The following is a 13,692-nucleotide window of genomic DNA, read 5'->3' as shown; positions in this document are numbered from 1 at the left end:
CCAAATACACCCGCTCACCAAATTTTATCAAGATATCTCAAAAATTGAGGGACTAGTTTGCACACAAACAGACAAACGGACCGACGGACAGACGGACAGACGGACATGGCTAAATCAACTCAGCTCTTCAACCTGATTATTTCGGTATACTTAATGGTGGGTCTATCTATTTTCCTTTAAGGACTTACAATTTTCCGTTTCGTGACGAAATTAATATACCATTTCATTTTCATGAAAGGTATAAAAATAGGTAGGTAATCTGTGTGAGGATGAAAAGTTTCAGGTTTTTTGTGGTCTGCCTGTAAAAACTATGACTATGAATCACGTATTTCAACAATATATGACGTAAACGTAACTATTTGATGAAATGTTTTGAATTTTGAAGCTTCTAGCCGTAAAAAAGGGGCAAAAAAATACAGTTTATATGGGGTATATAATATATGTACCACCGATCTCTATGATTTTTTCAGACAACAATATATGCTATATACGTAAGCATTTGGTGAAATTTAAAGCTTCTAGCTGTTAAAACGGGGCAGAAATTGCGCAAAGTTTCTTATCTGAACAATCGGTTATATGAGATATATACTATATATACCACAAATCTCAATGATTTTTTCAGACAACAATATGTACTACACAAGTAAGCATTTGGTGAAATTTGAAGCTTCTAGCTGTTAAAATGGGGAAGAAATTGCGCAAAGTTTCTTATCTGAACAATCGGTTGTATGAGATATATACTATATATACAACCGATCTCTATGATTTTTTCAGACAACAATATAAGCTATATACGTAAGCAATCGGTGAAATTTGAAGCTTATAGCTGTTAAAATGGGGTAGAAATTGCGAAAGGTTTCTTATTTGAACAATCGGTTGTATGAGATATATACTATATATACAACCGATCTCTATGATTTTTTCAGACAACAATATATGCTATATACGTAAGCAATCCGTGAAATTTGAAGCTTATAGCTGTTAAAATGGGGTAGAACTTGCGAAAAGTTTCTTATCTGAACAATCGGTTGTATGAACTTGCGAAAAGTTTCTTATCTGAACAATCGGTTGTATGAGATATATACTATATATACAACCGATCTCTATGATTTTTTCAGACAACAATATATGCTATATACGTAAGCAATCGTTGAAATTTGAAGCTTATAGCTGTTAAAATGGGGTAGAAATTGTGAAAAGTTTCTTATCTGAACAATCGGTTGTATGAGATATATACTATATATACAACCGATCTCTATGATTTTTTCAGACAACAATATATGCTATATACGTAAGTATTCGGTGAAATTTGAAGCTTCTAGCTGTTAAAATGGGGCTAAAATTTGCGAAAATATATATATATATATATATATACTATATATATACCACCATATATATACTATATATACCACCGATCTTTATGACTTTTTCAGACAACAATATATGCTATATACGTAAGCATTCGTTGAAATTTGAAGCCTCTAGCTCTTAAAATAGGGCAGTAATTACGAAAAGTTCCTTATCTGAACAATCGGTTGTTATCGGTATATATCCCCCATACTATATATACAACCGATCTCAGGCAACAATATGTGCAATATACGAAAGTATATGGTGAAGTTTGAAGCTTCAATCTGTTAAATTGGGTAAGATATTACAAAAATCCTCTTTTTCTGAAAAATCGGTTGTATGGAGGATATATGCTATAGTGGTCCGATCCGGTCGGTTCCGACAAATGTCTAATCGGACACCCAAATACACCCGCTCACCAAATTTTATCAAGATATCTCAAAAATTGAGGCACTAGTTTGCATACAGACAGACGGACAGACGGACATGGCTAAATCAACTCAGCTCTTCAACCTGATTATTTCGGTATACTTAATGGTGGGTCTATCTATTTTCCTTTAAGGACTTACAATTTTCGGTTTCGTGACGAAATTAATATACCATTTCATTTTCATGAAAGGTATAAAAAAAAATATTTATCAGATAGTATTTTAGAAAAAATGGAAAATTAATTAAATTAAAAAAATATAATTAAAGAAATATCTTTTTGCCATGCTGCAATATTTTTTAAAAATAAAAAATGGATCTTTTATCTGTATGGTTCTGCTAGTGATAACTCTATCTATATGTATTTTGAAAATTAAAACTATTCATAAACAAAAAAAAAATATAGAAAATTACTATTAAAACCTTACTATCAATCAAACTATTACTATCAAATCAATGCTCCAAATTTTTGCTCATGCTCCAAATTTCTGTGAAAGTGAAAATTACAGAACTTTTTATTAATTTTTCCAAAAGGAGCTTTTCGGCCGATAATTAAAAATACAAACACTTTTATATTTTCTTATTCTCCTACGCGTTTCGATGTTTTTTATAACATCTTCATCAGGGAGTCTGGTTTATTCTAATAAAACATAAAACGAAAAACAAACAATAACTTTTTAATGGAAAAATTAATAAAAACTATACTCTGGCCCAAAATCACTAATAATTACAGAACTTTTTTTTTAATAAAAAAATTTACTCGTCGAATTCGATCTTGTATCGGTAATCGGTGTATGCAAACTAGCAATGCTTAGCATAACGGGAACCCCGAAAAGGGCCTCGAAGGCTACGCAGTAAGCCATGCTGCATAACCGACCTGTAGGCCTGGTGGCGAAAAACATAGCTGCAACGAAACCAATGCCTCGGGCAGCTTAAGCGCAGACCGTACGCCGCCCATAGTAGTTTAGCGTCATCAAATATTGGACAAATAGACTATCTGGATCCCTAGCTGCGCTTCGACAGAGGTGAAAGGTTGGACCAGCCAATACACGTGTACACCGATGACTCGAAAGTAATGGAAGTAGTAGAGACTGAGGTATACTGCGGTATACATATAAACAAATCCTACAAGCTGCCAGATCACTGTAGTGTTTTCAATTAAGGCAATAATCTCTCAATGCACAAAATCTAAGTGTACTAGAATCTCACATGCTTTTAAATTGGGTCTTGTCTATGAAAGCAGATATAGGAAGTGCGAGTTGGAAGAAGAAACGACGGAGCACGTTTTTTGCTAATGCTACGCGCTCACCAGGCTAAGACTCCAGCCATTAGGAGTAGCACGGCTATTAGTTTTAGAAGCAGCAAGTAGCATAGGTCCTAGAAAGCTTCTAATATTTGCAAGATAACAGAGTTATTTTATAATATAGGTCTTGGTTTATGTTGGGGTTTTGCCGGTATAGTAAACCACTGGTAACACTATGGACTCTTTCAGTCGATGCGGGGTCTAACGGACTGAAAAGTTCAACCTAATCAAACTAACATCAGTAATCGTTAGTAATCTTGCCGACTGTTATTGGAGACAACTCCCACCATATTAAATTGCTAGATACTAATTGACACAAGACTTATTTGCACCCCCAACTCCATTTAAACAAATTCAATTATTGAAAAATTTTTAAATTACTACTTCCAAAGAACAATCTAAAAAATAAGCGCACTTCATTAATATATTCTTAGTTATAACTAATCACATGACGGCAACAGCTGGTTGTTTACAGGTTTTTTAACCAATATTTAGTAATTGAGAAAACATTATCCTTTGGCTTAATACAATTCATTTTTCAATATATATTTAAATCTCCACGCTGGACACTTATAGGAATGGAACCAGTCGAAGTTAGTATAGGCAGTAGAGAAAAATTTCACAACCTACCTTGTCAAAATCTCAGAAACTTTACTACTTTACTTTAAAGGTTAAAATTTTCGGTTTTATAAACTACTTAAATACAAAATTTCACATGGAAGCACAGGACAGAGCTTCATATTCAGCCTAACGGGTGTTTAAGAAATTCACCACGTTTCGCTGTAGAAATTCACCACGTTTCTCAGCTACATAATTAACACAGCTGACAAGCGATGTGAAAGTCACATATATGACAAAGTCTGAATGGATGCTCAAGAGAATTTGTGGTGTGGTGTATAAGAATTCAATGGAATTAAAATAATCGTTAAATAGAATATATCCCTAAATCAGCGAGGTCGTAGTACCTAAAAAAGCTCACCACAAAATGTGTCACAACTGTTAATTCTAGTTGAGGCTAAAAAAAAAACGACTGGCGAAAATTAAATGTTCCACTGAAGGATTATAAACATCTGATTCTCTAATTTAAAAAAAAAGTATATATTATTTACTTAGGTTAGGTGGTAGCTGCCCTGATAAGGATAGCTCACTTGGACAACACGAAGGTCCGTTGTGATACCACATACACCAAAAATGACGGTGACTTAGATCTAGCTACTTAGAGAATCGTTGGGTAGCAACGATAAAGCTTCGAATGATACCGATCTCAACTTTGGATAAATCCTCGGGAGATCCAAGTGAGTCGTGACCGAAGTACTTTCGCCTAGTTCTGGCAAAAGCTGGGCAATCAAGCATAAAGTGATTTGGTGATTTCACCTCATCATCCTCCATACAGCTGCAGAAGGATGGAGTTTCCAATATATTGAGACGTACCGCATGGATACCCATGGGACAGTGTCCTGTCAAAACCCCAATGACCATTGATAGGTGAGCCTTATTGAACCCAACTATTTCAGCAGACCTCCTGCCATCCACTTTCGGCCAGAAAGATCTTGCTACCCTGCAAGACGTGGTGTCCGCCCAACGTTTGCTGACCTGACTCGAGGCCCAGCTATGGAGGAATAATCCACAGGTGGCCAGCGGAATCCCGAAATCCCTACAGTCATCTTCATCCGGTTCAGTTGTACCGATGCGGGCAATCGCAAGTGAGGTCAGCCACTCCCAGACCACCCTCGATCGCACTGTAATTGAGCTCAAGGCCTTGATAGCCAAGCGGCTATAGATGTTAAATTCCTTAACAGCAGTAGCACTGGATAGCATTTCATCCACCGCATCCTTAATCGCAGCAACTTCCGCTTGGAATACACTGCAGTGATCAGCCAACTTAAACTTGCGGCTTATATTTAGCTCTTGACAAAAGACCCCCACCTATCCATTCAGCTTCGACCCATCCGTGAACAAGTTAACCGGTCCCATGCCCCAGATAATTCCCCTTCCCCACTCCTCTCTCGGTGGAAGGTTGGATAGGGAGCAGTTATCGGCATACAATAGTCCGTTCTGTCCGGGATAAAGTCGAAACTGGTAAGAAGGCTAGAGTGTCCGAAGTCAGAAAGCCCATAGCCCATATAACGAAGCCTGACCAACGACCTTGCCGCGGCCGCCTGATGGTGAGATGCGTGTTATTCTTTAAAGAATAAAATCCACAACAAAGAAGTGTGTGAAAGATCCAAAAACGCTATGTGGAGAGCTTTTAGATAACTCACTACTAGAAAAAGTACTTGAATGGACCTAAATGGATTTATTTGTTATCTTGTATTGTGAATAAGTATTTGCATTGCTTATTGCGGCTACACCTTTCTATTATGTATTATATAGCAGTCTAGCTGTCTTCTTTTGTCACATTAAGTTTTCACATTAAGTATTTTAAATGCAGTTATATTTTGTTTCATTCAGCGCGATTTTACTTTATTCAGCGCAACTTTTAACCTATTCAGCGCTAGGCAGATAACATCCCCATTTATTCAGTAACATCTATGTAAATATACATTTAATGCAAACTGCACTTTTGTTTAATTTAACGCAAATTCAAAATATGCAGCTTATAAATTGTTATCGCTATAAGGCCCGGTTTATCAGTGGTTCGTTAAGCTAAGCTTAAACTAAGCTTGCTTAAACTCTAGTCAAATTTAAACTCCAGTTAAACTACTGAGCACTTTTTCAGTCACAGTTTAAGGCCGCCTTTTGGGTATGCTTTTTTTATTATCTAGATAATTTGTAGATACGGCAACAGCTGGATTTTGTTTACCCAACAAACACGGAAAAAAATTCTCCGGCGAAATATATATCTAGTTCTGGAAGTGATATCCACCATCATTATTTAATTATTCTTAAACCAGATAGTTCTCGAGTTGATATCCAACTTCATTCTCCAGTCACTATCCATCCTTTGAGACATTTTCTAAAACTAAAAGTTTTCCAGTTGAACTCCAACGTCATTAATATTTTCCAATTATTATCCTATTATTTATTTTGAGAAATGTACAGTTCTCAAATGAATATTCAACCCATTTTTCCAGTTGATATCTTACATTATATATCGAGTTGAGGTGGAGTTGAAAAAAATATCCAAGGTGGTACCACCAAAACCAACATCTGTTTATTGTGAGGAATTAAGCGTAATTAATCAAGAATAAATTATATAGGCGGCCGCCGTGGTTTGATGGTAGCGTGCTCGGCCTGCCACACCGAAGATCCTACATCAACATCATTGAATCATACATTTGAGTCCAGTTAGAGAACCGCAAGTTGTTAATTACATTTTTTCAACTTAAGTAATATCATATTTTGCTTTATAAGAAGTTCCCTCTTTTGCTGAGTACGCTATGATTCTCGAGTTGAGCCACTGTTTCGAAACAGCTTTGGAGATTTTAGAAGTATGCCTAGTTATCAACATGAGCTCTAATGGTACTCAAGCCCAAATGCTTGTTAGGTATATTCGACGCCATTTCGTACAAACGCAAATAACTGATAGGTTAACTAGAGTTTAAACCTGGCAGATCGGCCGCTTAAGCTTAGCTTAAACTTCAGTTAAAGTAGACTGAAAAACTGCAGAATAAGTTTAAGCGTAGTTTAACTGACAAACTGATTTGAACTTGTTCTGAAAAACCGGGCCTAAGTGGTTAATACTTAAAACTAAATAAAGCTAATAATATTCCCCACTATTGCGAATGTCGATCGGAATAGAATCGATTATTTATCGATTCCATCTTTTGCGTTTAATTTTGTTACTCTGCAAGTTAATTGCCAAGCCTTTGGACAATAATAAACAATTATTTATACGAAACAGATTTTGATACTTTTTTTAACATCTGGATGTATGTATAAAACATAATTTTTATCCAATATAAAGATAATCGATTATTGCTCAGCGCTCGACTATCTACTGCAATCGACACTCACAATACGGGGGATTTTTGGCTTTTTTTACTTTTAAGTATTAACCACTTATAGTGTTAACAACTAATAAGCTGCATATTGCCTAATTCAGCCGATAGTGACAAATTTAGCTCAACGTTCAAATATTCTTTAATTTAAATATTATAGCAATAAGTATGCTGAATACGTAAAAACTAGGGCTGGGACTATCCGCATATATGTATATACGTTGACACGGATAAAATCCGGGCGGCATGGATATTCGGTTAATATTCGTTTGTGAAACTATCCGGATATCCAAATTTATGAAGATCCGGTTAATAACCGTATTTTTCGATATCCAGTGAAGGCACCAAATTGATGTACCAAATGTGTTTATTTAATATTAATAACAATAAATTCGTGGGGCATTTAAATCAATTAACAGCGTTTTTTCACAATATAAACAAATGGCCCTGTTCTTATTTTCACTTGTTTGTAAAATTGTAGCTTTTTAATTTTTGACGTTAATTTAATAATTTACAAATATATTTTGTAAATATGTTGAACTTTAGCTGGCTCGAGGTCAATAAAACTACGTTGAATAAAACCACAGGTTTGTATTTTGTAAATAATTTTTCGATGTTTGCTTCGTTCAATTCTGATATGCAGATATTCAACTTATATATTCCAGTATCCGGACAAACGGATATCCGGATTTTCCGTTTACGTATCCGGATAGCCGAACAGCGGATATCCGGATTTCCCATTTATGATATCCGGATAGCCGGGTTTTTTGCTTAGCTATCCGGTTATTCGAATATCCGGTTTATCCGGATGCAGTTCACAGCCCTAGTAAAAACCCTTTTAACGTACATAGATATGTATGTTTCAATATAATCAGCACTATTTTAACACATTCCCAGAATTTTACAGCTTTCAGCTACACCTTTTCCAGTTTATAATGAGAATATATAACTTTGTATTGAGAAATATAAGTTTATATTGAGAAAACGCAAATCGATAATGGAAAATCCAACTTTATAACGAGAAAATAAAATATGATAATGAGAGGCGTAAATTGATAGTGAGAAAATCAGCCCAATTCTAAACGAAAATTCCGTGCGAGTTTTCTCCCTTCTCCCATTCCTCGTATTCTAAATAAAAATTCCTTGTGAGTTTTTTCACTTCTCCCTTTCCTCCTATTCTGAACAATGTTCGAAAAAGCGGAAACCGGTTTTGGGAGAAAAGTAGGTATTATGAATGTGAGGGAGAGGGAGATTTCTCTGCCATTTCATAGGAGTTTTTTCACTTGTTAAATTAAAGGGAATGCATCAAAATAGTTAAAGGAAATTGGTTATTTTAAGAAAGAACACTTATTTGTACAAATTTGTGCTAAAAGATGTATTTATATTCTACCACAATATTCTCACTTCTAATACAACAACAACTACAACCACAATATTCTTTATTTTAAGTTGAAAAGTATATCATAAGCAACGGTAGAGCTCTTGGTATACAAATTTGATGCAGCCATCCAGAAATTGCGCAAGGATTTTTTAATAAGGCTTAAATAGATTTTGGCATATGATGAAGGACGAATTCAACTCAACTTGGCCGCCAGAAAATTGCTTTGCTGAATGAAAGCAGGCAACTCCGGCAGATTTGTGTTATGCGGCCGTCTTCTGCTTATGTTCCGCTGTCGATGTTGCTGTGGCACCAATTCATTACTCATTTCAGTGAATACCACATGAAATGCAATAAATACTGTGCAATGTTTATATTTTATTTCTTAATTTCCAACAAATTTGCAACAATAAATAAACTTTTCAATTTTTTAAACAAAATAAGAAATGTGCAACGAAATTTCAATTGACAAAACAGCTGACTTCGAAAATTCGAAATTCCTATTCCCCAATTATTGTTCTCCCTAGGAGAACAGAATTGGAGGAATTTTTCCGCGGGAATAAAAAAATCTGCGAGAACAAAATTCCGCGATAATATTTAGAATTGGTCTGAATATAAATTGATAGTGAGAAATGTTACTTCATATTGAGAATACATTAATTGTTAATGAGAAATATGAATTGATAATGAGAAAGGATAATTTAATAATGAGAAAATATAAAATTTAAATTTGCAATTAATCTGATCTGGAGACGGTGAGCCAATACTGCAACATTTCGGGGATACAGCATAAAGACAATTAAAATATAGCGTTGTTTAAAGCACTCGGAAGCATTTTAAAAGCTTGAGGTCAAATACGCAAATTATATTGTACAGTGTTTTTGTTACTGGAATGCCTAGGATTGCGTTGGCCGCATCTAAATGACAAACTTCACTGTACATTCAAGTCTCTACTTGCATATCAACTAAAATAAAGCATCTGTTTAAAATGTAGGTATCTTTGCTGAAATTCTGAAAAATTGCTGAAAATCTTTGACACTTGTTGGAGAACGTTTTGAAGTTAATACTTGAGAGTTTTCAATGTTCAGCAGATTTTAGCTAATCAGCTTTTGAATTTTTGTATTAAATATAAACTTTTTTACAATCGCAAACTTGTGTATCGAAAAGTACTCAGCGAAGATTTTAACATTATAGCATTCAGAGTCTTTGAAATTGTGCCTTGACATTGCCTTTAGTTAAATCTTGTAAGAGTATGCATCTAAGGCACCCGAAAAAATGTTAAGAAATATTTTCGTTATACTTCACGATTCAAATTTGCGTGGCGAAGTGTCTCGCTGCTAACGTATTTTAAGCTACAAAAGCTCTCGCTACATTACAAAAGGTTCACCATCAAACAAAATCGTCATTTAATATTTAAAGATATCTAAAGACAAGTTGCGCTGCTTTAACTATTACCACAATTTTTAATAGAAAAATTTTTTTCTCTTACTTACATATTAAATTATAGACATCCATTGGCTGCCTAGCACCTCGTCTTCTTCATTCGTGTCTACAAACGATTACAAATCACTCGCTTCGATTACCTCTACCAAGGCGGGTGTTAGATGTGAACCAGCGCTTGTCAAACTCATGCTCATTCCACCCAAACTCATGCGACTAGTACTACCGCTTGCGCTACCTGTACTACCGCTACTTAACGATGGTACCGATGTAATGCGTGCGGGTGTATTAGACGTACTCACTAGACCACTATGACTATAAATTGTTGATAACATATTGGCGTGTATACTGGTGTTGTTATTATTAGTGTTATTCGCCGAAGACGCTGATGTTAATGCGCTTGCAGATGTGGCTAAATTCATAAAATCCGAATCAGAAGAATCAGAAAATAATTCGGCTTTAAATGCATTAGGTGAAGATGATGACATTATTATGGGTGAGAGTGTAATGGTAGTGGCGTTTGAGGCATTTGATGTAAATAATGTTGGTGTAAAGGTTTGTGTTTGGTGCGAACTTGTATTGTTGTTGTTGCTGTTGCTGTTGTTTTGCATTGTTGCAGAACGCATTGTAATAAATTGATTTGATTTCAATTGCGTATTCTGTGTATGATGATGGAGTTGTTGTTGGTGATGTTGTTGTTCTTGCTGCTGTTGGTGGTGTTGCCGGTGTTGGTTTTGGTTTTGGTGTTGCTGGTGCAGTTGCATTTGTATCGAAGAGTTGCTTACAACTGTTGTTGCTGTATTGGCCTTTGCTGATGTCGTTATGATGTCGGAGGAGATTAAACGCTGTATTTGGTGTTGCTGATACGATTTTTGTTGTAATTGTTGCTGTAAACGGTTTACATGCTGTTGTTGAGTCAACAATATGTTTTGTCCAGCACCTTTACTCGTTACAATTGTAGACGACGAGGCAGCATTGCTCGCCGTTGTACCGGTTATTATATTCACCGTTGTCAAATTGCCCACTAAGCTAGTGTGATTGGCGTTGCTGTTGTTGCTGCTGCTGCTGTTATTATTGTTGTTGCTGGCTGACGTTGAAATCTGTAGATGGGGAATACTGTGTATGCGTTTTATGCTGCTGCTGCTGCTATTATGTTGTTGATGGTGATGTGGTGTTGTTGTAGTTAAAACGTTGACAACTAGGAACAAAAAGAAAAGGAAAAAAGTAGTTGAAAAATTTGTTTTTAACTTTTACAAGCTGAGTATATCTATTTATACTCAGCGTGCTTTGCACACAGAGTATATTAACTTTGATTGTATAACGGTTGGTTGTACAGGTATAAAAGAATCGAGATAGATATAGACTTCCATATATCAAAATCACCAGTATCGAAAAAAAATTGATTGAGCCAAGTCCGTCCGTCCGTCTGTCCCTTAACACGATAACTTGAGTAAATATTGAGATATCTTCACCAAATTTGGTACACGAGCTTATATGGATCCAAAATAGATTGGTATTGAAAATGAGCGGAATCGGGTGATAACCACGCCCACTTTTTATATATAAAACATTTTGGAAAACACAAAAAACCTGATTATTTAGTAAATAATACACATAGAATGTTGAAATTTGACGTGTGGACTGATATTGAGACTCTTGATAAAAATTTGAAAAAATTGTTTAAAATGGCCTTGGCACCGACCACTTGTGATAAAATCAATTTTACAAATATTATTAATCAAAAATAGTTAAACCTATCGTAACAAAATTCGGCAGAGGTTGCATTTATTATAAGGAATGCTTTGAAGAAAAATTAGCCAAATCGGTTAAGGACCACGCCCACTTTTATATAAAAGCTTTTTAAAAGGGTCGTAGACGAATAAAATAAGCTATATCTTTGCAAAAAATAGTTTTGAATCAATGACATTTCACTTATCAAGTTTTACTGTGGCGGTGCCACGTGTTATGTAGAAAAGTAATTTATCTGAAATGAAATGTACAATTGAAGCTCACGCTGAGTATATAATGTTCGGTTACACCCGAACTTAGACACCCTTACTTGTTTTTGATTACATTTACAGAAGTTAAACGAGAAGTTATTCGTAAAACACTTTAACCCATTATATTTATCACTAAAGTGGAATCCTTGATAATTTAGTATACGCGAAACAACCAAATATCGAATACACTTAATATGTGAAAACGAAGCCTAAAATATGTATTTAAAATTATTTAACTGCTCAAATAAATAGAAAAATTATTCACAAAGGGGAATTTTTACTTTAGATAAAATCTCGTCCACATATACATACATACAAATATGAAAGTTAGGCTAAGAGATTAAAATTGCTTGGAAAATAAAAAAATCCCAAAAAGGGAAATTTTCCTTTACACAAAATCTTGCTCATATATGCATAAAAATATAATAGTTTAGCTAAGAGAATAAAATTGCTTAAAATTAAGTCTCATAAAGGGAAATTTCACTTTACAGAATATCTTGCTGGTATTTACATAAAAACAAGCTACGATATTACAACTGCTTGGAAAGTAAAAAAGTCCCATACGGGAAAATAAAAAAACCCCAAAAGGGAAATTTTCGTTTTACTCTTTAATTTGTTTTAATTCAATCTGTTATCACTCCCGCGAAGTTAAAAAAGTACCTAGCACAGTTATGATATTTAATGGGCTCAATAAAATTTAAACGAGAAAATTTCAACCATTTTTTTGTATCCTTGATCTCATATTTTTATTGTACAGATGAGTACGTGTGGGGCCAATATACAGCAAGATAACGACCGGAAGGAAACAAGCAAATTGGCAAATTTGTGGTTTAGTGACAATAGAATTGAAGTCATCAATCTCCTGACTTTAATTCCATAGACAACTTTTGGACAGACCTAAAAAAGCGGCGTGGAATGCAAAACCAACAAGTAAGGAAGGCTAAGTTCGGGTGTAACCGAACATTACATACTCAGCTGAGAGATAGCTTTGGAGACAAAATAAGAGAAAATCACCATGTAGGAAATAGAAAGTAATAAAGAGGAGTATTTTAAAAGGGTGTGTACCATAGTTCCATAGGTGGACGCCCTTTAGAGATTTCGCCATAAAGGTGAACCAGGAGTGACTCTACAATGTGTTTGTACGATATGGGTATCAAATTAAAGGCATTAATGAGGGTTTTAAAAGGGAGTGATATCGGACCAGGGTGACCCAGAACATCATCTGTCGGGTATCGCTAATTTATTTATATATCTAATACCACGAGCAGTATTCGTCATGATTCCAAGGGCTTTGGATTTTGCCCTGCAGAACTTTTTCATTTTCTTTTACTTAATATGGTAGATGTCACACCCATTTTACAAAGTTTTTTCTAAAGTTATATTTTGCGTCAAAAAACCAATCCAATCACCATGTTTCATCCCTTTTTCGTATTTGGTATGTAATTATGGCATTTTTTTCATTTTTCGATATCGAAAAGTGGGCGTGGTCATAGTCGGATTTCGCCCATTTTTTTACCAAGATAAAGTAAGTTCAGATAACTACGTGAACTATCTTATCTTGTTTGGCTGATTTACCGACAGGGTGGATAAATGATGTATATTGGAACGATTTTCCGTCATCCCTTGTCAAATTTGGTTTTGAGACAAACCGGTTTCGGCGTTGTGCCATCGTCAGTGTCGATTTTCGTTCTGATCTGTTGTTGTCGTTTGTCCTGTATTTATAGTTCGTAGGTATATGAGCAGGTATTGTCAAATTGATGCTTGTGTATATTTAGTTATGTGTATGTGCTGTGTGTTCATTCAGAACCGAGGGTGGTTTACCAATCGATTTGTGTGGCTGACTGGGGTAGGTAG

General features: G+C 35.1%; 1 protein-coding gene across 3 annotated transcripts in view; it reads right to left on the bottom strand.

The window, feature by feature from the left end:
- The window catches only part of LOC137240810 (serine-rich adhesin for platelets), a 99,007-nt gene that overhangs the window by 79,109 nt on the left and 6,206 nt on the right, over positions 1–13,692 (bottom strand). For all 3 annotated transcript variants that reach the window (XM_067767591.1, XM_067767589.1, XM_067767590.1), the window contains one exon: positions 9,892–11,036. In XM_067767591.1, coding sequence (XP_067623692.1) covers positions 9,958–11,036 — 1,079 coding nt within the window. In that variant the 3' untranslated portion in view covers positions 9,892–9,957. The remainder of the gene's footprint in view (positions 1–9,891; positions 11,037–13,692) is intronic.

This window comes from Eurosta solidaginis, chromosome 2 (genome assembly GCF_040869045.1).
Source record: "Eurosta solidaginis isolate ZX-2024a chromosome 2, ASM4086904v1, whole genome shotgun sequence".
NCBI classification, from domain to species: domain Eukaryota; kingdom Metazoa; phylum Arthropoda; class Insecta; order Diptera; family Tephritidae; genus Eurosta; species Eurosta solidaginis.
Note: the sequence above shows the minus strand (reverse complement) of the source record. Positions and strands in the feature narration are given on the sequence as shown.